The sequence below is a fragment of the Nerophis ophidion genome, linkage group LG12 (genome assembly GCF_033978795.1).
Source record: "Nerophis ophidion isolate RoL-2023_Sa linkage group LG12, RoL_Noph_v1.0, whole genome shotgun sequence".
In the NCBI taxonomy this organism is placed as follows: domain Eukaryota; kingdom Metazoa; phylum Chordata; class Actinopteri; order Syngnathiformes; family Syngnathidae; genus Nerophis; species Nerophis ophidion.
Window position 1 is genome coordinate 35,540,238 of NC_084622.1, and position 25,186 is coordinate 35,565,423.

The following is a 25,186-nucleotide window of genomic DNA, read 5'->3' on the forward strand; positions in this document are numbered from 1 at the left end:
ATTTAGGGCTATATAAATAAACATTCTCTGGATTGGCAGACCGGGGTGGTGGTTCCTCTCTTTAAGAAGGGGGACCGGAGGCTGTGTTCCAACTATCGTGGGATTACACTCCTCAGCCTTCCCGGTAAGGTTTATTCAGGTGTACTGGAGAGGAGGCTACGCCGGATAGTCGAACCTCGGATTCAGGAGGAACAGTGTGGTTTTCGTCCTGGTCGCGGAACTGTGGACCAGCTCTATACTCTCGGCAGGGTTATTGAGGGTGCATGGGAGTTTGCCCAACCAGTCTACATGTGCTTTGTGGACTTGGAGAAGGCATTCGACCGTGTCCCTCGGGAAGTCCTGTGGGGAGTGCTCAGAGAGTATTGGGTATCGGACTGTCTTATTGTGGTGGTCCGTTCCCTGTACGATCAGTGCCAGAGCTTGGTCCGCATTGCCGGCAGTAAGTCGGACACATTTCCAGTGAGGGTTGGACTCCGCCAAGGCTGTCCTTTCTCAACGATTCTGTTCATAACTTTTATGGACAGAATTTCTAGGCGCAGTCAAGGCGTTGAGGGGTTCCGGTTTGGTAACTGCAGGATTAGGTGTCTGCTTTTTGCAGATGATGTGGTCCTGATGGCTTCATCTGGCCGGGATCTTCAGTTCTTGCTGGATCGGTTCGCAGCCGAGTGTGAAGCGACCGGAATGAGAATCAGCACCTCCAAGTCCGAGTCCATGGTTCTCGCCCGGAAAAGGGTGGAATGCCATCTCCGGGTTGGGGAGGAGACCCTGCCCCAAGTGGAGGAGTTCAAGTACCTAGGAGTCTTGTTCACGAGTGGGGGAAGAGTGGATCGTGAGGTCGACAGGCGGATCGGTGAAGCGTCTTCAGTAATGCGGACGTTGTACCGATCCGTTGTGGTGAAGAAGGAGCTGAGCCGGAAGGCAAAGCTCTCAATTTACCGGTCGATCTACGTTCCCATCCTCACCTATGGTCATGAGCTTTGGGTCATGACCGAAAGGATAAGATCACGGGTACAAGCGGCCGGAATGAGTTTCCTCCGCCGTGTGGCGGGGCTCTCCCTTAGAGATAGGGTGAGAAGCTCTGCCATCCGAGAGGAACTCAAAGTAAAGCCGCTGCTCCTTCACATCGAGAGGAGCCAGATGAGGTGGTTCGGGCATCTGGTCAGGATGCCCCCCGAACGCCTCCCTAGGGAGGTGTTTAGGGCACGTCCAACCGGTAGGAGGCCACGGGGTAGACCCAGGACACGTTGGGAAGACTATGTCTCCCGGCTGGCCTGGGAACGCCTCGGGATCCCCCGGGAAGAGCTAGACGAAGTGGCTGGGGAGAGGGAAGTCTGGGTTTCCCTGCTTAGGCTGTTGCCCCCGCGACCCGACCTCGGATAAGCGGAAGATGATGGATGGATGGATGGATGGATGGATGATTGATTGATTGAACAAAAATATGTAACTTGAAAAATGCTTTGGCAGTGGTTTATATTTCAAGATCGTTGATTTTATTATTTGGCTGCCATTCCAAAAAGGGATCCAGCCTCACATAGATCACACAATCATCATGCAAAACATAGCGCCCACCCCGATGAGCAGGAAAAAGCCGAACATTTTTCCGACAACTGTCTGGTTTGGCTACAGTGAAACGACCCACTCTGTGCTCCCCCACTGAAGTCACTGCTGTATGCTCAGCTTCAACACTATTAAATCCACTGTCAAGCAACCACGATAATGAGAAGAAAGTCACGAAAAGTAGCTGATTTTGAACAAAAGTTGAACGGATTCTAGTGCATTTTTAGTCAATGAAATGTACAGTGCAGTAAATCCAAAAGTACATATTTGACCACTTTTTTTCATTCTTAGGGGAAGTTTTGCTTCTCTTTGCAGTTTTACAGTAATTTCCACTGGTGTGTAGGTATTTAAACAGGCTCTTTATATTTCTTTTTTATTACCAAGAGAAGTAGTGTACGGTTTATCCTGTTCAGGATGACCGGTGAGCTGGAGCTTTTATTACTAAAATTATTTACTGACACTCTTTAGACTCTAAATATAAATGCAATGTAAGGCAAAAAGCTTTCGGTAACCGAATGTGAAATATCTAATATAGTGTTACGAGGCTAGTAAATAGCTGCAAAGGCTCTATAGTAAAATATTAACAGCTCAAGAAGAGAAACATTTACTGCATTTGATGCAAATAAAGAAGATACCCCGGAAAATACATTTTCACAGTCACACTATCCCAAATTAGGTGAGTGAATTTAAAAGTCTATAATTAAATGCGGTGAACATTTAAGAGGCTTAAGTTGCCAAGTCTTTTTGAAATATTGATTGTTGTAAACGCAAGTAACCTTTAACTACACTTTCAGATTAGATTAGATTAGATTAGATAGTACTTTATTCATTCCGTCAAGAGAGTTCCTTCAGGAAAATTAAAATTTTCAGCACAATCCCATTCAAGATCAGACAAACATTAAAGGGAGACAGAACAGGATCGCTGACGGGTCTGCCGGCTTCCAGCGCTCCTTACAAAAAAAGATGAGATACAGGTAAACAAGGGGGGGAATAGAAGATTAAAATGAAATAAAAAAATTGGTCTTAGCCTGGGCCTTGGAGAGGGGGTGCAGACTGAGGCCAAGGGAAAAAAAAAAAAAAAAAAGCGTATGTACAGTAGTGTTACAAAGCTAGTATGAACATGATTTCCTTAACCTCCCACTACTACTATTCAATACATTACTGAGGTTAGTTGGATTTCCATGACACAACACAGTCCCAGACTCTGACCATTAGACAGACACAGTTGCCTTGGGCTTCCAAACGTCTCATAAAAACGATTAATAAATGTACCTTTTTTGACTTAACTTGTGCACTTAAAGGCCTACTGAAATGAGATTTTCTTATTTAAACGGGGATAGCAGGTCCCCCTATGTGTCATACTTGATCATTTCGCGATATTGCCATATTTTTGCTGAAAGGATTTAGTAGAGAACACCGACGATAAAGTTCGCAACTTTTGGTCGCTAATGAAAAAGCCTTGCCTGTACCGGAAGTCGCAGATGATGACGTCACCTGTGTGAGGGCTCCTCACGTCCTCACATTGTTTATAATGGGAGCCTCCAACAAAAAGAGCTATTCGGACCGAGAAAACGACAATTTTGCCATTAATTTGAGCGATGGTGAAAGATTTGTGGCTGAGGATATTGATAACGAAGGACTAGAAAAATAAAATAAAATAAGTAAAGTTTTTAAAAAACAAAGGCGATTGCCTTGTGAGCGATTCCGATGTTTTTAGACACATTTACTAGTATAATTCTGGAAGATCCCTTATCTGCTTATTGTTTTAATAGTGTTTTAGTAAGATTTTAAAGATTGTAAAGGCATACCTCGAGGTCGGATGGCTGCGGTGGACACGCAGTGTCTCAGAGAGAAGCTGAGGATAATCCATTGATGCCTCCGGTAAGATATGTATCACAATTTCCCCATCCAAAAACATGCTGGTTGACGGAGAGAAAACATGGTCACTTGACCTCCCCGCTTCACAACAAAGTAACACTGGCTGTGTCTCGGTGCTAAAGACAGCTGCAATCCACCACTTTCCACCAACAGCATTGTTCTTTATAGTCTCCATTATTAAATGAACAATTTGCAAAAGATTCAGCAACACAGATGTCCAAAATACTGTGTAATTACGCCATGAACAGAGACGACTTTTAGCCGTGTTTGGTGCAGCGCTAATATTTCCTTACAGTCCGTGACACGCGTACGCGTCATCATTCCGCGTCGTTTTTAACAAGAAACTCGCGGGAAATTTAAAATTGCAATTTGGTAAACTAAAAAGGCCGTATTGGCATGTGTTGCAATGTTAAGATTTCATCATTGATGTATAAACTATCAGACTGCGTGGTCAGTAGTAGTGGGTTTCAGTAGGCACTGGCTTCCTGTGCACTTAAGATGTGACTTTAAGGTTTTACTACTTACGTATAAAATACTACACGGTCTAGCTCCATCCTATCTTGCCGATTGTATTGTACCATATGTCCCGGCAAGAAATCTGCGTTCAAAGGACTCCGGCTTATTAGTGATTCCCAAAGCCCAAAAAAAGTCTGCGGGCTATAGAGCGTTTTCCGTTCGGGCTCCAGTACTCTGGAATGCCCTCCCGGTAACAGTTCGAGATGCCACCTCAGTAGAAGCATCTAAGTCTCACCTTAAAACTCATTTGTATACTCTAGCCTTTAAATAGACTCCCTTTTTAGACCAGTTGATCTGCCGTTTCTTTTCTTTTTCTTCTATGTCCCACTCTCCCTTGTGGAGGGGGTCCGGTCCGATCCGGTGGCCATGTACTGCTTGCCTGTGTATCGGCTGGGGACATCTCTGCGATGCTGATCCGCCTCCGCTTGGGATGGTTTCCTGCTGGCTCCGCTGTGAACGGGACTCTCGCTGCTGTGTTGGATCCGCTTTGGACTGGACTCTCGCGACTGTGTTGGATCCATTGTGGATTGAACTTTCACAGTATCATGTTGGACCCGCTCGACATCCATTGCTTTCCTCCTCTCCAAGGTTCTCATAGTCATCATTGTCACCGACGTCCCACTGGGTGTGAGTTTTCCTTGCCCTTATGTGGGCCTACCGAGGATGTCGTAGTGGTTTTTGCAGCCCTTTGAGACACTAGTGATTTAGGGCTATATAAGTAAACATTGATTGATTGATTGATTTAATAATACATCAACATGTTGAACCAATCAATGTTTCCACAGCTCCCCTCCCTTCAAAACATCAAGTGAAGTGAAGTGAATTATATTTATATAGGGCTTTTTTCAAGTGATTCAAAGCGCTTTACACTGTGAAACCCAATATCTAAGTTACATTTAAAACCAATGTGGGGGGCACTGGGAGCAGGTAGATTAAGTGTCTTGCCCATGGACACAACGACAGTGACTAGGGTGGTGGAAGCGGGGATCAAACCTGCAACCCTCAAGTTGCTGGCACGGCCGCTCTACCAACCGAACTATACCGTCCCTGAATCAATTCATCAATCAATCAACCAATCAAACTTTATTTGTATATAACGTTTCACACGTATTAAATGTAGCACAAAGTGTTTTTCCTTTACTAAACATGTTAAAAGTTAAAGTACCAATGATTGTCACACACACACTAGGTGTGGGTAGCGAAAATATTCTCTGCATTTGACCCTCACCCTTGATCACCCCCGGGAGGTGAGGGGAGCAATGGGCAGCAGCGATGGCCGCGCCCGGGAATCATTTTTGTTGATTTAACCCCCAATTCCAACCCTTGATGCTGAGTGCCAAGCAGGGAGGTAATGAGTCCCATTTTTATAGATTTTGGTATGACTCGTCCGGCGTTTGAACTCACAACCTACTGATCTCAGGATGGAAACACTATAAAAACAAGTGCCTCCAGGTTTAAAATACCATGTTTAAAAAAAAAACATCCCCCACCCTAAACCCCCTTTTTCCTCTTTTCACACACATGCACACATTTTTTTTTGTTTTGTTTTTTTGTTTTTTTTCCCTTGGCCTCAGTCTGCACCTCCTCTCCAGGGCCCAGGCAAAGACCGATTTTTGAAATTTTATTTTAATCTTCAATTTTTTTCTCCATCCATTCATCCATCCATTTTCTGCCGCTTATTCCCTTTGGGATTGCGGGGGGCGCTGGTGCCTATCTCAGCTACAATCAGGCGGAAGGCGGAGTACACCCTGGACAAGTCGCCACCTCATCGCAGGGCCAACACAGATAGACAGACAACATTCACACTCACATTCACACACTAGGGCCAATTAAGTGTTGCGGTTAATAGTATTCTATCATTATTTGTTGTTATTTATATTTTCTGAATAAATTATGTGATAATGTTCATCGGTCGACTCTATCTATCCATCTATTTTCTACTGCTTGTCCCTCGTGTTAATTTTCAATCAATCAAGATAAAATCCATCCATCCATCCATTTTCTACCGCTTGTCCCGTTTGAGGTCGCAAAGGGTCGCTGATGTTTATCTCAGCTGCATTCGGGCGGAAGGCGGCGTACACCCTGGACAAGTCGCCACCTCGTCGCAGTCAAGAAAAAAATAATTATATTAAAATCAAATAACAGGATGTTATTTAAGTAGTTTGCTCATTTTCCTCGACTGATGTACTAACATCATGGGGTTTATTTTGTACATATGTAGCATCATCTACAAAGATAGGAATAATGGCTATTTCGACATCCAGTGGACAGATTTAAAACAGCAGTTTCTTTCATTCAAAACTTTCAGGTTAATTTTTATACCGGATAAAACCTGTTTGTGGGCCTGATACGTTTGACACCCCTGGCCTGCGATAATAATGTTGCTATAGCTTGGTTAATATGCAGGTCAAGGCCTGGAGCATTGTTGCCGATTTTTAGATATTTTTGCTATATGCGGAATAGATGAATCCCCATTAGCTGTATTGTTAGCGTTTTTTGCTGTATGAAATGCAAAAAAAAGTGTGTTTTTGTCCCACATAGGGAATGTGAATGATTGCCAAATTTTCTTTTTTAAAGTGCAGTTCTCTTTCAAGTGCGACCTTACGGTGCTAAAGAGGAGACAATAAACTTGATAGAAAAGCTTTCTGTGCTGGCTAATAATGTAATTAAAGCCATAAAAAATGAGTTTAAAGATGTAAAAAGTAAGTGTCCAGCATAACTTTTAAACCATCATTTTATTTGGTTGGTCCTTGTCTCAGGGTAGCACCTTGGTAAATTGAAGGAAAAAGGATGACATCGCTGATAATTATTTTAAAAATACATTAATTAAATTTGACAGACTAATTCTCATCGAGTCATCCTGCAAAAGCCTATGGTTGGCGCTCCCTGGTTACCATAGGATACTTTGGTCTGCTTTGGTCAGTGTAGGCCCCTTCTACTCTAAGCCGGCTAAAGTTATCCAGGGTAAATCCCACCTAACCTTATCCTTGTCCACACACTATGGTCGTTTAAGACCCCTACTCTCCAACGCGACATAAAACGCATGCACGGAAAATGCGCACGTCACAGTCACCTCCATTGCTGCTCTGTGTGCAAGTTCCTAAATTAACTTATCTGAAAAATATCCAGTGTTGTGGTATTTCAATTAACTGGAATCCAGGGCCCTATTGTAGTGAATAACACCTGAGCCATCATAAATTAATCAAATCTTTAATGGACATGTAAAAGTTAACAATGTGATAAAGAACATTTTACAACAATCAATCCAGGGATCTAGATATCTGCCTCCACCTTCATTGTGCATTCCTTTTTGGTGACTTTATATACTCTGGACCTAAATGGTGAGTCCACGACATACAGTGGGGCAAAGAAAGTATTTAGTCGGCCACCGATTGTGCAAGTTCTCCCACTTAAAATGATGACAGAGGTCTGTAATTTTCATCATAGGTACACTTCAACTGTGAGAGACAGAATGTGGGAAAAAAAATCCAGGAATTCACATTGTAGAAATTTTAAATAATTTATTTGTAAATTATGGTGGAAAATAAGTATTTGGTCAACCGTTCAAAGTTCTCACTGATGGAAGGAGGTTTTGGCTCAAAATCTTACGATACCTGGCCCCATTCATTCTTTCCTTAACACGGATCAATCGTCCTGTCCCCTTAGCAGAAAAACAGCCCCAAAGCATGATGTTTCCACCCACATGCTTCACAGTAGGTGTGGTGTTCTTGGGATGCAACTCAGTATTCTTCTTCCTCCAAACACGACAAGTTGGGTTTATACCAAAAAGTTCTATTTTGGTTTCATTTGACCACATGACATTCTCCCAATCCTCTGCTGTATCATCCATGTATCCATTTTGGTATAAATTCAACTCGTCGTGTTTGGAGGAAGAAGAATACTGAGTTGCATCCCAAGAACACCATACCTACTGTGAAGCATGGGGGTGGAAACATCATGCTTTGGGGCTGTTTTTTTGCTAAGGGGACAGGATGATTGATCCGTGTTAGGAACGAATGAATGGAGCCATGTATCGTGAGATTTTGAGCCAAAACCTCCTTCCATCAGTGAGAGCTTTGAATGGTTGACCAAATATTTATTTTCCATCATAATTTAGGAATAAATTCTTTAAAATTCCAAAATGTTAATTCCTGGATTTTTTTTCGCATTCTGTCTCTCACAGTTGAAGTGTACCTATGATGAAAATTACAGACCTCTGTCATCATTTAACCTGCACAGTCGGTGGCTGACTAAATACTTTTTTGCCCCACTGTACATGGCTGACAATAACTGATACAATCTGCTTTGCCAGTCCAAAAGTATTCACCGTTTTCTGTAGTCTTCCCTTGACAGCCAGGTAATACAAAGCACACGCTACCTTTTTTTTTATCACATCCACGGGAGCCCGCATTCTCGTTGTCTCTCCTTCGACAATTGGACTAAGTTTTTCGGTAAGTAGAATCACAGCTGACCTTGCCGTCTGAGAACTGTTGTATTCAAAATAGCTACTATCGCGCGTTTAAGGTATTCATAAGTAATTTCCAAAAGCGTCTGTACATGTAGAAAAACGAGAAACACGGGCATGTCTGGATGACTCGCCTCCATATTTCCTGTGGTTAGCTCAGAGTTACGAAACCGCTTTATTATGAAGTTGGCTGTGGCGCGTTCTCTCTAATGCCACTTCCTCTCCGAACTCACTTTGTAAACGATCGTGGAGTCCATACATAGGTAAGAGCCGGAGATTCAAGAAATACTTGGCACACTTACCCATGTAAAAAATTATCCAAGGAGGGGACCTTAAACGATGAATTAGTGTGGCTGAAACAGGGCTCAGGCTAAACAATTTTTAGTTTAAGGGGTTATCCGGCTTAGTGTAGACATAGCCTAAGCTGCATCTATTCAGAAAGAAGCTAACAACAATGGAGAGGTTTTTTTTCAGCTACATGTTCCAGACATGTTTTTCTCAGATGCAGACACAGCAAGTCCACACTGAAAGCAGAGGTAATACACACGAGGTTATTGAGGTGCACATTTACTAAGCTATTAGAACTCACATACCATACCTTTATGCAACTTTAGTCTTTGGAGAGCTGAAGCATGTTTCTTTCTCTGCTTGTAATACTTTTTTTTTATACTTTCACAAGTGTTTGTGCCACAGTATGGGAACTATTTCAGTTGGAGATGAGCACTGTAGCAAGTGAGGCTTGTGAATTGTAAGAGTTTCTAAAGCTCTACAGCAGGCCTGGGTAGTTATTTTGACCCGGGGGCCACATTTAGAGAAAAAAAATGTCTCTGGGGGCCGGTGTATCTATTTTAAGGGACACTAATACAAAACTTCACAATAATGTCTGATTGAATGCTAAAAACGTTATGACAGACCACCTTAAAAAACCTAATGGAATTTTACATTTTTCTATGAACGATAAAACACAGAATATTGACTAAATATGAACGTCACACACCCCCTTTCGATCGGCATATTTTACAATCAAGTAAAACGCAACAGAAATGCAACAAACAGTGAAATATGAGCATGAAGGGTACAAAATAAACCCACCTATAATCTGATAGGGACGGCGTGGCGCAGTGGCAGAGTGGCCGTGCGCAACCCGAGGGTCACTGGTTCAAATCCCACCTAGAACCACCCTCATCACGTCCGTTGTGTCCTGAGAAAGACACTTCACCCTTGCTCCTGATGGGCGCCTTGCATGGCAGCTCCCTCCATCAGTGTGTGAATGTATGTGTGAATGGGTAAATGTGGAAGTAGTGTCAAAGCGCTTTGAGTACCTTGAAGGTAGAAAAGCGCTATACAAGTACAACCCATTACAACCCATATATCACTAAGCTTTAGAACTCTGTTGTGAAAAGCTTCTTCTGCGTCCGTGGAAACGTTTCCCTCCCACACTGCTTGGTGCCTCATCTGAGCTGCTGTGACGCAGATTACCATAGCAACTAATTAGATGACCATAGTAACTAATTAGATTACCATAGTAACTAATTAGATGACCATAGTAACTGGTATATCATCCATAAACGCAGATTCCAACCATTGAAATACTTTGTATAGTTCAAAACTTACGGTCATTAGAAAACGTGACTGCACATCACTATGGCAGCTACAGTTTCTATCTTAAAGATCTAAATAAATGATAAATGGGTTGTACTTGTATAGCGCTTTTCTACCTTCAAGGTACTCAAAGCGCTTTGACACTACTTCCACATTTACCCATTCACACACACATTCACACACTGATGGAGGGAGCTGCCATGCAAGGCGCCAACCAGCACCCATCAGGAGCAAGGGTGAAGTGTCTTGCTCAGGACACAACGGACGTGACGAAGTTGGTACTAGGTGGGATTTGAACCAGGGACCCTCGGGTTGCGCACGGCCACTCTCCCCACTGCGCCACGCCGTCCCTAAAAAAAATATTTGGGAATGTTCGGCGGGCCAGATGGAAAATCTTAACGTGGCCACCGGGCCTTAATTTGCCCAGATCTGCTCTACAGGGCAAGCTAATCTTGTCCAAGCCACGGCTATGCCACAGTCATCTGTTATGATTGCCTCAGCAACCTGAAGGACATGTCCATGTTGGTATCCAGCGGAGCACCAATCTTTCCTTCGTTGAGTATGCCCATAATTTACAATTGAATTCTGCTACTGGATTAACCCCCTTTGATGCCTCTCTTGGCTATCAACCACCACTATTCCCGGAGCAGGAACAGGATTTGGCTGTGCCATCCGTCCAACATCATCTGCGTCGGTGTAAAAAGATATGGAAGGACACACAAGCTGCCCTCCTACGTACGCTCGAACGCAACAAGGTAATGGCTGATCGTCGCAGAGTTTCTGCTCCAGCCTATCAACCAGGACAGTTGGTCTGGTTATCATCCCGGATCATTCCCCTAAAGACTGAGGCTCGTAAACTGTCTGCATGTTTTATTGGTCCTTTTCCTGTCGATGTGATTGTCAACCCTACAGCCGTGCCACTTAAGCTGCCCTCTTCCATGAGAATACATCCTGTCTTTCACGTTTCCCAACTCAAACCGATGACTGACAGACCTTTGTGCCCTCCAGCCAAACCCCCTTCGCCCCCCCCCGGATCATTGATGACGTGCCGACCTACACTGTTCGCCGACTGCTCGACGTGCGCAGACGTGGTCGAGGGTTGCAATACCTACTGGATTGGGAGGGGTGTGGCCAGGAGGAGAGGTCCTGGGTTCCGCGCTCTGCCATCCTCTACCCTGAGATGGTTCGGGAATTCCATCGTCGCCATCCTGAGAAGCCAGGTGGTCGCCAGGGGTGATGTCATGAGGGCGTTTCTCCTGCCTTTTTTTCCCTCTTGTTTTCGTACTCCCCTCCCCTCTTGTGTCTGTAAGTCTCATACCCGGTCATCAATTGCAGGTGTGCTGCCAATCTTCCGAGCCCACCTGCTTCCAATCAACAACCTGTCTTAAAGGGGAGCAGCAGCGGTGCCAGCGTCCGGGAATCATTTTTGGTGATTTAATCCCCAATTCCAACCCTTGATGCTCTTGCTGGATCGGTTCGCAGCCGAGTGTGAAGCGACCGGAATGAGAATCAGCACCTCCAAGTCCGAGTCCATGGTTCTCGCCCGGAAAAGGGTGGAGTGCCATCTCCGGGTTGGGGAGGAGACCCTGCCCCAAGTGGAGGAGTTCAAGTACCTAGGAGTCTTGTTCACGAGTGAGGGAAGAGTGGATCGTGAGATCGACAGGCGGATCGGTGCGGCGTCTTCAGTAATGCGGACGTTGTACCGATCCGTTGTGGTGAAGAAGGAGCTGAGCCGGAAGGCAAAGCTCTCAATTTACCGGTCGATCTACGTTCCCATCCTCACCTATGGTCATGAGCTTTGGGTCATGACCGAAAGGATAAGATCACGGGTACAAGCGGCCGAAATGAGTTTCCTCCGCCGTGTGGCGGGGCTCTCCCTTAGAGATAGGGTGAGAAGCTCTGCCATCCGGGAGGAACTCAAAGTAAAGCCGCTGCTCCTCCACATCGAGAGGAGCCAGATGAGGTGGTTCGGGCATCTGGTCAGGATGCCACCCGAACGCCTCCCTAGGGAGGTGTTTAGGGCACGTCCAACCGGTAGGAGGCCACGGGGAAGACCCAGGACACGTTGGGAAGACTATGTCTCCCGGCTGGCCTGGGAACGCCTCGGGATCCCCCGGGAAGAGCTAGACGAAGTGGCTGGGGAGAGGGAAGTCTGGGTTTCCCTGCTTAGGCTGTTGCCCCCGCGACCCGACCTCGGATAAGCGGAAGATGATGGATGGATGGATGGATGGATGCTGAGTGTCAAGCAGGGTCCCATTTTTATAGTTTTTGGTATGATATGGCAATATGTCTAAATTCATACAGTCCTCCTGCTTTAATAGTTCCCAGTTTTGTTCGTTTTAAACCTCCATGAAAAATAAAAACATTTCCGTTACCTCATTTCGTGGTGACACATCCTGTTACTGGTACAATTAGGCCTTCAAATTAAAAGATTGAAAAAGCAAAACACTTGCACCGTTGGCAGACGGGTCAACACAACAATACACAACTCCCCACCAACGGCAGGAAAAGTTTCCGGTCGAGGTGTTTGTTGGTCACAATTGAGCTACAAAGACCGAAATTGACAATATTGTCATCCCTCATTTTCCCTTGTTTCCAGAAAAAAAGTTTCCCCTAACTTCAGTGTGCCAAAATAACTTTGATAGTTTAAGGCAGGGGTAGGGAACTTATGGCTCTCGAGCCAGAGGTGGCTCTTTTGATGACTGCACCTGGCTCTCAGAAAAATCTTAGCTGACATTGCTTAACATGATAAGTAATGAATAGTTTCACTGGTAATCAGTGTTGAAAATAACGTTCGAAATATAAAAAAATTCTCATGCATTTTAAAGTGAAGCGACCGGAATGAGAATCAGCACCTCCAAATCCGAGTCCATGGTTCTCTCCCGGAAAAGGGTGGAGTGCCATCTCCGGGTTGGGGAGCAGACCCTGCCCCAAGTGGAGGAGTTCAAGTACCTAGGAGTCTTGTTCACGAGTGGGGGAAGAGTGGATCGTGAGATCGACAGGCGGATCGGTGCGGCGTCTTCAGTAATGCGGACGTTGTACCGATCCGTTGTGGTGAAGAAGGAGCTGAGCCGGAAGGCAAAGCTCTCAATTTACCGGTCGATCTACGTTCCCATCCTCACCTATGGTCATGAGCTTTGGGTACAAGCGGCCGAAATGAGTTTCCTCCGCCGTGTGGCGGGGGTCTCCCTTAGAGATAGGGTGAGAAGCTCTGCCATCCGGGAGGGACTCAAAGTAAAGCCGCTGCTCCTCCACATCGAGAGGAGCCAGATGAGGTGGTTCGGGCATCTGGTCAGGATGCCACCCCTACGCCTCCCGAGGGAGGTGTTTAGGGCACGTCCAACCGGTAGGAGGCCACGGGGAAGACCCAGGACACGTTGGGAAGACTATGTCTCCCGGCTGGCCTGGGAACGCCTCGGGATCCCCCGGGAAGAGCTAGACGAAGTGGCTGGGGAGAGGGAAGTCTGGGCTTCCCTGCTTAGGCTGCTGCCCCCGCGACCCGACCTCGGATAAGCGGAATAAGATGGATGGATGGATGGATTTTAATCCATCCATTTGTTTTCTATTGCACTTGTTCAAGCAGTCGCATTAATGGTAATAAGTATTTTATTTATTGTTTGTTAGCTTCAGAATAATTATTAGAAAGAATACGAGACTTATTGTACTCTAAAAATCATGGTCTTACTTAAAAATGCATGCATTTAGTTGTATTCGGTGTTCAAAAATATTATATGGCTCTCACGGAAATACTTTTTTAAATATTTGGCTTTCATGGCTCTCTCAGCCAAAAAGGTTCCCGACCCCTGGTTTAAGGAATTATCGTCAGAGTGGTTTTCACCTGCTTGTTGCTTCCTTGGCTATTAAAGCAGGGTTGTACTCCACATTCCCCTGAAAACTTTAGAGAGACATTTATTATTACATTTCTGTGAGAATATAGTTATAATATAGAAGAATAATATAATAATATAGAATAATATATATAATAATATATATAATAATATAGAATATAGGGACGGCGTGGCGCAGTGGGAGAGTGGCCGTGCACAACCCGAGGGTCACTGGTTCAAATCTCACCTAGAACCAACCTCGTCACGTCCGTTGTGTCCTGAGCAAGACACTTCACCCTTGCTCCTGATGGGTGCTGGTTGTCGCCTTGCATGGCAGCTCCCTCCATCAGTGTGTGAATGTGTGTGTGAATGGGTAAATGTGGCAGTAGTGTCAAAGCGCTTTGAGTACCTTGAAGGTAGAAAAGCGCTATACAAGTACAACCCATTTATCATTTAGAACTTATTTTGGTACAAGTTGTCCAAAGCAAACTGATATAGTCTTAGATGTATTTCTGATACCTGAACAAAATACACAAGTTTGGCCTTGGGCAGCAACACCGTTGATATTTCATAGTGGAGATAGAAAGTTTGGTGAAATATCTTTTTTTTGCAAGTTTTAGACAATTATGGCTGCTTTATTTTTCCAGTGAGCTAATGCACTGACCTGCAGATGGAATGTATCTCATGTGTGTCTTCGCCCTTGCCTGTGTTGTCCGTCATACTGTCGCCCAAAGCCATGAGACAACGGGCAAAGCTCTTGTAGATGGAATGACACCTTCTGGTTGAAACTGCAGTAATGGAGGCGGGGCTCACCACTGGAAAAGACACAAAAAAGGAAAACATTAACAAAAATCCCAAAACATTATATATCAGGAAAAATTGATTAGGTTTAAAAAGTGTTTTTCTAGCACTCCACGGAGAACTGAGAGCCCATCACTCCACATTCAGACAGGGTTGGTGGTAAGCTACATTTGTAGCCACAGCTGAGTACGTGTGATTTTTTTATTTTCAATAAATGCTCTAAATCAGGTGACGGCGTGGCGGAGTTAGGAGAGTGGCCATGCCAGCAATCTGAGGGTTACTGGTTCAATCCCCACCTTCTACCATCCTAGTCACGTTCGTTCACCCTTGCTCCTGATGGGTCCTGGTTAGCGTCGTGCATGGCAGCTCCCGCCATCAGTGTGTGAATGGGTGAATGTGGAAATAGTCTCAAAGTGCTTTGAGTTCCTTAAAAAGGTAGAAAAGCGCTATACAAGTACAACCCATTTAGCACTTAAAACTCATTTTAGATCGGGGGCCACAAGGAGAAGAATCTACTCCAAGTGGGCCGCACTGGTAAAATCCAGGCAAGATAACTTAAAAATCAATCAATCATCCATCCATCCATTTTCTACCGCTTATTCCCTTTCGGGGTAGCGGGGGGCGCTGGCGCCTATCTCAGCTACAATCGGGCGGAAGGCAGGGTACACCCTGGACAAGTTGCCACCTCATCGCAGGGCCAACACAGATAGACAGACAACATTCACACTCACATTCAACCAATTTTAGTGTTGCCAATCAACCTATCCCCAGGTGCATGTCTTTGGAAGTGGGAGGAAGCCGGAGTACCCGGAGGGAACCCACGCATTCACGGGGAGAACATGCAAACTCCACACAGAAAGATCCCGAGCCTGGATTTGAACCCAGGACTGCAGGAACTTCGTATTGTGAGGCAGACGCACTAACCCCTCTGCCACCGTGAAGCCCATCAATCAATCAATGAAAGTTTATTTATATAGCCCTAAATCACAAGTGTCTCAAAGGGCTGCACAAACCACAACGAGATCCCAGAAAAATAAAGACAACTTCAGATTGTTTTTTTGGTTAAAAAATAAAACAAGCACATTCTGAAAATGTACAAAAATACTGATGTTGTTTTTTTGTTGTTTTTTTTACACTTACATGTTGCTGTTAATATTATTCTACCTTTAATTTCCGTTATTAATACTTTGTGAATAAATGATGTGATAATGTTCATCAGTCAACTCATTGGTGTTCATTTTCAATCTCTCAAGATAAAAAAATATGAAAATCAAATTACAAGTTGTTATTTATTAACCTGACTCTCACCAGATCCTAGTACTTCCCTAAGCTCCACACAAGGATCCGGGAGTTCTCAATAAGAGATGTATTTCAGAAGGCGGGGCCTTGTAAAAAAATCATTGTATGTGAATAGATAAACCACTTGTCCGTTATCTTGAATGATGTGCTACTTCAACCACTCACATAAATGCCTTCAAAACCGTTCTCTGTTCAACTTTTAAAGAACTAATGTTTGATAGATTCCACAAAACAGTTGCAATGGCAGAATCAATGTCAGCTCAATGTCAACGAATCCTCGCTCCGTGCCACAATTGTTGTTTGAATCAAACAGTCGCTTCGGCGCTATATCACATCTCTGAAATTCCGCCCGGCGACTATTTTTTGCTATCTTGAATGAGTTTGCATTTAGATTAGATTAGATAGCACTTTATTTATTCCTTCAGGAAAATTTAAATTTTCAGCAAAATCCCATTCAAGATAAGACAAACATTACAAGGAGACAGAACAAGATCGCTGACGGGTCTGCCGGCTTCCAGCGACCCTTACAAAAAAGAGGAGATACAGGTAAACAGGGGGGGAGAGAAAAAAATAGAAGATTAAAATAAAATAAAATAAAATAAAAAAATCGGTCTAAGCCTGGGCCCTGGAGAGGGGATCCAGACTGAGGCCAAGGGAAAAAAACAACACCACCTCATAGCCATAGTACACATCCCTCTCACACATGTGTGTAAGAGGGAAACATCAAAGAACACAAAGGACATTAAAGACATTAAAGCAGTGGATTCAACCAGCCACTTGTACATACAGCTATGAATAAAAAGTGAAAGAAACATATACACTGTGGTGGCCTCTGTGGTGTTCCACGCCATCGTCCGCTGAGGTGGAGGGAGCATGGCCAGAGACAGGAGCAGACCCAACAAAGCAACCAAGAGAGCCGACTCCACTCTCGGCCGCCAACCAACTCTCGGCCAGTGTCCAGTCCGCATGGATGAGCGAGGATACGTCCAAGGACACTGAGGTGTCCGACACCTGCTCACCCAGCCAAGACACAACAAAGCCTCTCCGTCCCGGCGCTCAGTGCTAGCTTCGCAGTCCTGTCCCCTCATCCGCATCTCCTCCAGTCACTCCAAACCGACTCCGGTGTGGCAGAGACCCAGCAGCTAGTCTACATGGCTAAAAGGCTCCCGGGAGGCAGATCCAGAAGTCCACAAAAAAGCACCACAGAGGTCACGAAAGTGCCACCCCTTGTCACACAGTCCCAAAATTTTTCTTGATCCCAGATCCTTGTGTGGCGTTCAGCGAACTACAAGGATATGGCGGGAGTCAGGTTAGTTATTTATAACTGGTGCACTCAATGTTTTTTTTTTACATATGTAGCATAATCTACAGACACAAATAATTGCTATTGCAACATCTAGTGGACACACTCGTTTAAAAATTTTCGCTCATTTTTATAGTTAGCAAACTCATCCCACGGGCCGGATAAATCCTTCGTTTGACCACCCTGCTCTAAATTAAATATATATATATTTCTACATTGTCATTCTGGGGTATTGTCTTCAGAGTTTTGAGGACATAATGAATGTATTCCTTTTTGGAAGCAGTCTGTAGCATACCAAAATGTGGAAAAAGTGAATACTTTTTTAGGTGCACTATAGCCACACTGCAAAACTCAGTGAACAAAGGCGTTCCAAACTGCGCACAGCAAAATGCATGAACCCTACAATTTGTTACTTTGTGAGTCACAAAGGACGAAATGAATCATACAAGAAATAAATCATAGGTCCCCTTTGAAGTTAAATTCTAAACTTCTGCAAAAAGCATGCCCACAAACACACACCCTATTACAAAGCAGTCTCACGACTGACGGGAGTTTACTTTGTATCGTTGTTTTGAAGTTGAAAGTCCAACATTGTTGAACCACACCAAAGGAGGCCACCTGTCTTTAAGAATTGACAAGTTGATGTATTGTCAAATCATTATCATTCAAGCCCATAGCGTACGAAGGCTTAAAACGATGGCAAAACAGACGTTTAATGCAGAGGAGCTTCTCTCTTCTGAGAAAAAAGGCAAAGCTGTTTTATTAAGCTGATCCTCTTTTTATCTTTTAAAGGCCTACTGAAATGAGATTTTCTTATTTAAACGGGGATAGCAGGTCCATTCTATGTGTCATACGTGATCATTTCGCGATATTGCCATATTTTGCTGAAAGGATTTAGTAGAGAACATCCACGATAAAGTTCACAACTTTTGGTCGCTAATAAAAAAATCCTTGCCTTTACCGGAAGTCGCAGGCGAGGACGTCACCCGTGTGAGGGCTCCTCACGTCCTCACATTGTTTATAATGGGAGCCTCCAACAAAAAGAGCTATTTGGACCGAGAAAACGACAATTTCCCCATAAATTTGAGCGAAGATGAAAGATTCGTGGCTGAGGATATTGATAGCGAAGGACTACAAAAAACAAAAAAAAAAAAAAAAGTAAAAAAAAAAAAAAAAGGCGATTGCATTGTGAGCGATTCAGATGTTTTTAGACACATTTACTAGGATAATTCCGGGAAATCCCTTATCTTTTTACTTTGTTGCTAGTGTTTTAGTGAGATTATATAGTACCTGACAGTCGGAGGGGTGTGTCCACGGGTGTCTTGAAGCCAGTCTCTGAGGGAATTAATCACGGCAGCAGCAGCACGACAGAAGTTCCGCTGATCTCCGGTAAGAGGTGACTTTTTACCACAATTTTCTCATCGAAACCTGCCGGTTGACAAGTGGTCGGGATCCATGTTCTCTTGACCGCTCTGATCCATAGTAAAGCTTCACCTCCAGGAATTTTGAACAAGGAAACACAGTGTGTTTGTGTGGCTAAAGGCAAAAGCTTCCAAACTCCATCTTTTTACTTTGACTTCTCCATTATTAATTGAACAAATTGCAAAAGATTCAGCAACACAGATGTCCAGAATACTGTTTAATTGCTAGGGTTGGGTATCGAGTATCGCGTATCAATTGGAACCGGGACTAACCTTCTGATTCTCCCGGAATCGTTCAAAAGTTTAAATGTCGATTCCTAGTTTCGATACCCAGTCCGCCGACCCGGAAGAAGAAGCCGCTGAACACCAACGAAGAAGCGCCCACCGCCGGAATTTTTAGCATAGCCGAGACTATGTAGCCGAGCGAGTCAGTCAAGCATGTATAGCGGGCGTCGACGGTCGGAAGTGTGGCTTTATTTTACTAAAAAAAATGAAATATCGGCGAAATGTAACACGTGCGACAGGACTGTTTCGTGCTTAGGAGGGTGCACTTCACTTCGAACATGATGAAGCACCTCCGAGTTCATTGAGTACAAATAAATGCGTGTCCCGTCTTCGACAGGAGACACTATCTGTCCAGAACGCTCAAGCATCCCGCCTGAGAAGGCAATATGGTCAGTTTCCTAAACAAGAACTGTCTCTGATTTTATACTGTACCTGCTGCTAATCAGGACTAGGTTTTGCAAGTTGTTTCTTATTGTTTATTTGCTTTTCTGCACCAGGTTAGCCCATCAGTGGGAGTACAGTAACATGTTTAAGTACCTGCAGCGTCATACACTTGTGTGTGTAAAATAGTTTTCATGAGGTTTCCTGCAGCATCATACACTTATGTGTAAATGTGTTTTTATGAGGTTTTCAAAAATAAAGCTCTATTGATGAAAGTATACCCCTGTGAAAATGTAGATAGATAGATAGTACTTTATTGATTCCTTCAGGAGAGTTCCTTCAGAAAAATTTAAATTCCAGCAGCAGTGTACAGAGTTGAGATCAATTTAAATTAAAGTAAAAAGTAAATAATGGTGGTTTAAATAGAAACAAAATAGAGAAATATTACAAAAAGAATAAAAACAATGGGAATAACAATATAACAGTAAAATAAGAATATAACAAGACAAAGTAGGCAGTAGTGACCATGTTATGAAAACGTATTGCACTGTTATTGTTTTGCATCCCCTGTCATCCTAGTACCCCCCGTCCCCCGTCCCAGAGAGGAGTTGTACAGTCTAATGGTGTGTGGGACAAAGGAGTTTTTGAGTCTATTAGTCCTGCACTTGGGATGAAGCAGTCTAGCACTGAACAGGCTCCTCTGGCTACTGATAACGCTATGCAGAGGGTGACTGGCATCATCCAGGATGCTCACTAGTTTGTCCACAGTCCTCTTCTCTGCCACCGTCACCAGTGAGTCCAGTTTCATTCCGATTGTAGAACCGGCCTGATCAGTTTCTCAAGTCCGGAGCTGTCCTTCTTAGATGTACTGCCCCCCCAGCACACTACCATGTAGAACAGAACACTGGCAACCACAGACTGGTAGTACATCCACAGGAGTTTATTTTGCAGATGTTGAAGGAGTGCAGTCTCCTGAGGAAGTACAGCCTGCTCTGTCCTTTCTTGTACTGGTGGTCCGTGTTAACAGTCCAGTCCAGCTTTTCATAATTTACAATATTTATATTCAAGTTCATAGATTTGATATTTATATTCTAGTTGAAAACAGCCCTGTGAGGAATTTATAGTAAAGTTCATAAGGGTCCGGTCCGATGACCATGGATGAAGTACTGGCTGTCCAGAGTCGAGACCCAGGATGGACCGCTCGTCGGGACCCAGGATGGACCGCTCGCCTGTATCAGTTGGGGACATCTCTACGCAGCTGATCCGCTTGAGATGGTTTCCTGTGGACGGGACTCTCGCTGCTGTCTTGGATCCGCTTTAACTGAACTCTCGCGGCTGTGTTGGAGCCACTATGGATTGAACTTTCACAGTATCATGTTAGACCCGCTCGACATCCATTGCTTTGGGTCCCCTAGAGGGGGGGGTTGCCCACATCTGAGGTCCTCTCCAAGGTTTCTCATAGTCAGCATTGTCACTGGCGTCCCACTGGATGTGAATTCTCCCTGCCCGCTGGGTGTGAGTTTTCCTTGCCCTTTTGTGGGTTCTTCCGAGGATGTTGTAGTCGTAATTATTTGTGCAGTCCTTTGAGACATTTGTGATTTGGGGCTATATAAATAAACATTGATTGATTGATAAAAAGTTAATAGAATTAAAATTGATGGAGAATGTCAGACTATTTCATTCAGAAAGACCGTAGGTTAGCTAGCTCATTTAAAATATTTTTTACCCTGCCTTTTTTTTATTTTATTTTTTTTAAAGAAATAATCGGAATCGGGAATCGTCAGGAATCGGAATCAAAACAAAGAATCGGAATCGTTCAAATTCAAACGATACCCAACCCTATTAATTGCACGATGAAAAGAGACGACTTTCAGCCGCAAGTGGTTCTGCACTAATATGTCCCCTCCAACTCGAGACGTCACGTGCATGCCGCATCGTACGCGTCATCATTCCGCAGGAAATTTAAAATTGTAATTTAATAAACTAAACCGACCGTATTGGCTTGTGTTGCAATGTTAATATTTCATCATTGATATATAAACTATCAGACTGCGTGGTCGGTAGTAGTGGCTTTCATCCATCCATCCATCCATTTTCTACCGCGTATTCCCTTTTGGGGTCGCGGGGGGCGCTGGCGCCTATCTCAGCTACAATCGGGCGGAAGGCGGGGTACACCCTGGACAAGTCGCCACCTCATCGCAGGGCCAACACAGATAGACAGACAACATTCACACGCACATTCACACACTAGGGCCAATTTAGTGTTGCCAATCAACCTATCCCCAGGTGCATGTCTTTGGAAGTGGGAGGAAGCCGGAGTACCCGGAGGGAACCCACGCAGTCACGGGGAGAACATGCAAACTCCACACAGGAAGATCCCGAGCCTGGATTTGAACCCAGGACTGCAGGAACTTCGTATTGTGAGGCAGACGTACTAACCCCTCTGCCACCGTGAAGCCCAGTAGGCCTTTAAGCGTTGGCAAATTGATGTCAATAAAGGACTCTGAGCAGCAATGGTAAAGCAGCTCTAAATCGCAGATATTACCATCACACATTAGACAATATTGTCTTCCCTCCATTACACTCCGTATTTTTGCTCTTTATTAGAATTGCTTACATTCTCACCCGGATTGAGAACAATGCTTATTAAAATGATTTGTGCTCATTACGAAGCTGTTAGCCAAAAAGGTGGAACACTCTAAAAATGATGTAAGACGACGGTTACAAAAAAGCAACATTCAATAAAAAACGACCATCCCCGCGTCGTCGTCCCGTGCAAAGCAGCTGGAGAAGTGCCGCACCTCACATTTTATCTCGTAACCCATTCATCTAGAAGAGGCTGTCAGGCAACAATGACTACCTGCGAGTTGATTTTCAAGTATGAATAAAGAATGATGACAATTACAAACACATCGCATTATTCATATTATGCAATAGGTAACAAAACACATAAGGTGTCAGTCACCACAGCTCACTGAAGCCATTCATCTGCGCTGACTTTATGAGATAGAAATGCATTAATGCAGCTGATGAGATGCAAATGACCGTGGAGTTGGGGCTAAATGCGGAATGTGAAAGAGGAGCCCCCCTCTGCAACTGCATCCCCGTCTATTGCCTTTGAGCAAGGCACTTACTCTAGCTCAGTGGTTCTCAAATGGGGGTACGCGTATCCCTGGGGGTACTTGAAGGTATGCTAAGGGGTACGTGAGATTTTTTAAAAATGTTCTAAAAATAGCAACAATTCAAAAATCCTTTATAAATATATGTATTGAATAATATGTCAACAAGATATGAATGTAAGTTCATAAACTGTGAAAATAAAATGCAACAATGCAATATTCAGTGTTGACAGCTAGATTTTTTGTGGACATGTTCCATAAATTTTGATGTTAAAGACTTCTTTTTTTGTGAAGAAATGTTTAGAATTAAGTTGATGAATCCAGATGGATCTCTATTACAATCCCTAAAGAGGGCACTTTAAGTTGATGATTACTTCTATGTGTAGAAATCTTTATTTATAATTGAATCACTTGTTTATTTTCCAACAAGTTTTTAGTTATTTTATATACATACTTATATTTTATATTATATTTTATAATATATTATATATTATATTTTATATACTTTACTTATATTTATACTTATATTTATATATATATATATATATATATATATTTTTTTTTTATATATTTTTATTTTTATATATTTTTGTATACATACTCTAGCCTTTAAATAGACTCCCTTTTTAGACCAGTTGATCTGCTGTTTCTTTTCTTTTTCTTCTATGTCCCACTCTCCCCTGTGGAGGGGGTCCGGTCCGATCCGGTGGTCATGTACTGCTTGCCTGTGTATCGGCTGGGGACATCTCTGCGCTGCTGATCCGCCTCCGCTTGGGATGGTTTCCTGCTGGCTCCGCTGTGAACGGGACTCTCGCTGCTGTGTTGGATCCGCTTTGGACTGGACTCTCGCGACTGTGTTGGATCCATTGTGGATTGAACTTTCACAGTATCATGTTAGACCCGCTCGACATCCATTGCTTTCCTCCTCTCCAAGGTTCTCATAGTCATTATTGTCACCGACGTCCCACTGGGTCATTATTGTCACCGACGTCCCACTGGGTGTGAGTTTTCCTTGCCCTTATGTGGGCCTACCGAGGATGTCGTAGTGGTTTGTGCAGCCCTTTGAGACACTAGTGATTTAGGGCTATATAAGTAAACATTGATTGATTGATTGATATCTTTTTTTCCAAATAGTTCAAGAAAGACCACTACAAATGAGCAATATTTTGCACTGTTATACAATTTAATAAATCAGAAACTGATGACATAGTGTTGTATTTTACTTCTTTATCTCTTTTTTTCAACCAAAAATGTTTTTCTCTGATTAGGGGGTACTTGAATAAAGAAAAATGTTCACAGGGGGTACATCACTGAAAAAAAGGTTGAGAACCACTGCTCTAGCTCAATAGTAGATGTGGAAGTTGCTTCCTCGCACTCCCACTGTCAGACACGGCACAGGAGCCCAGCGTGCAGGTTTTAACAAGATTTTAAAAATCACAAGGTTTTAAGTAAAGTTCTCTCTCCAGCAGGACGCGACTTTTCAGCCGCGTCCGTATCCTCTCTCCCCTCCTGCTCCCGACCACTTACTGTTAAAGACAACAGATGATTAGATTAACACGTACCACCTGTGAAATCTAATCACCTGCCGGCTGTGTCTCGCCGTCAGCAGTGTCACGCCCCCGAATGATGGTGCTCTGTCCTCAGCACCACGGACAGAGGTGGTGACCTTTGCTCCCGCAGACAGCGCTGGCCCTGTCTCCCTCCACAGTAGACTTGTCCATAAGTGTGAAAGTGAATGAGAATGGTTGTTTGATTGACTTTTGATCAGTCCCAGCTGCATCCACCTTTTAGGCCCCTTCTACACAAAGCTGGATAAGGTTATCCAGGGTAAATCCCACCTAACCTTGTCCTTGTCCACACACACGCAATGGTTGTTTAAAGGCCTACAGAAACCCACTACTACCCACCTCGCAGTCTGATAGTTTATATATCAATTATGAAATATTAACATTGCAACACATGCCAAAACGGCCTTTTTAGTTTACTAAATTACAATTTTAAATTTTCCGGGAGTTTTGTCTTCGAAACGTCGTGTAATGATGACGTGTACGCAAGACGTCACGGGTTTTTAGGAAGTATGAGCGCTGCGCACACACACAGCTAAATGTCGTCTGCTTTAACAGCATAATTATACAGTTTTTTTGACATCTGTGTTGCTGAATCTTTTGCAATTTCTTCAATTAATATTGGAGAAGTCACAGTAGAAAGATGGAGTTGGGAAGCTTTAGCCATTAGCCACACAAACACACGGTGATTCCTTGTTTAAAATTCCTGGAGGTGAAACTTTCCTATGGATCAGAGCACGGTCAAGAGAACATGGATCCCGACCACATGTTAACCAGCAGGTTTCGGTGAGAAAATTGTGGTTAAAAAGTCAGTTCTTACCGGAGAAAAGCTGAGCTTGTGCCGTCCATAGCTGCCGTCGACTCCCCTGAGACATTGGCGTCAAGACACCCGTGAAGACACCCTTCCGACTATCAGGTACTATTAAACTCACTAAAACACTAGCAACACAATAGAAAGATAAGGGATTTCCCAGAATTATCCTAGTAAATGTGTCTAAAAACATCGGAATCCGTCCCAATGCAATCGCGTTTTTTTTTGTTTTTTTTTCTAGTCTGTCGCTATCAATATCCTCAAACACGAATCTTTCATCCTCGCTCAAATTAATGGGGAAATTGTCGTTTTCTCGGTCCGAATAGCTGTTTTTCTTTGAGGCTCCAATTAAAAAC

At 43.8% G+C, this 25,186-nt stretch overlaps 1 protein-coding gene and 1 long non-coding RNA gene across 2 annotated transcripts in view; one reads left to right on the forward strand and one right to left on the reverse strand.

Annotated features, from left to right (window-relative positions):
• The window catches only part of nrn1la (neuritin 1-like a), a 220,405-nt gene that overhangs the window by 44,459 nt on the left and 150,760 nt on the right, over nt 1-25,186 (reverse strand). The window contains exon 3 of the mRNA XM_061917452.1: nt 14,510-14,660. Within this exon, the coding sequence (XP_061773436.1) occupies nt 14,510-14,660 (151 nt within the window). The remainder of the gene's footprint in view (nt 1-14,509; nt 14,661-25,186) is intronic.
• Nucleotides 8,595-11,480, forward strand: LOC133563367 (uncharacterized). The gene is made up of 3 exons (XR_009809035.1): nt 8,595-8,952; nt 11,027-11,238; nt 11,354-11,480. It is a non-coding gene; the product is annotated as an uncharacterized LOC133563367 (long non-coding RNA).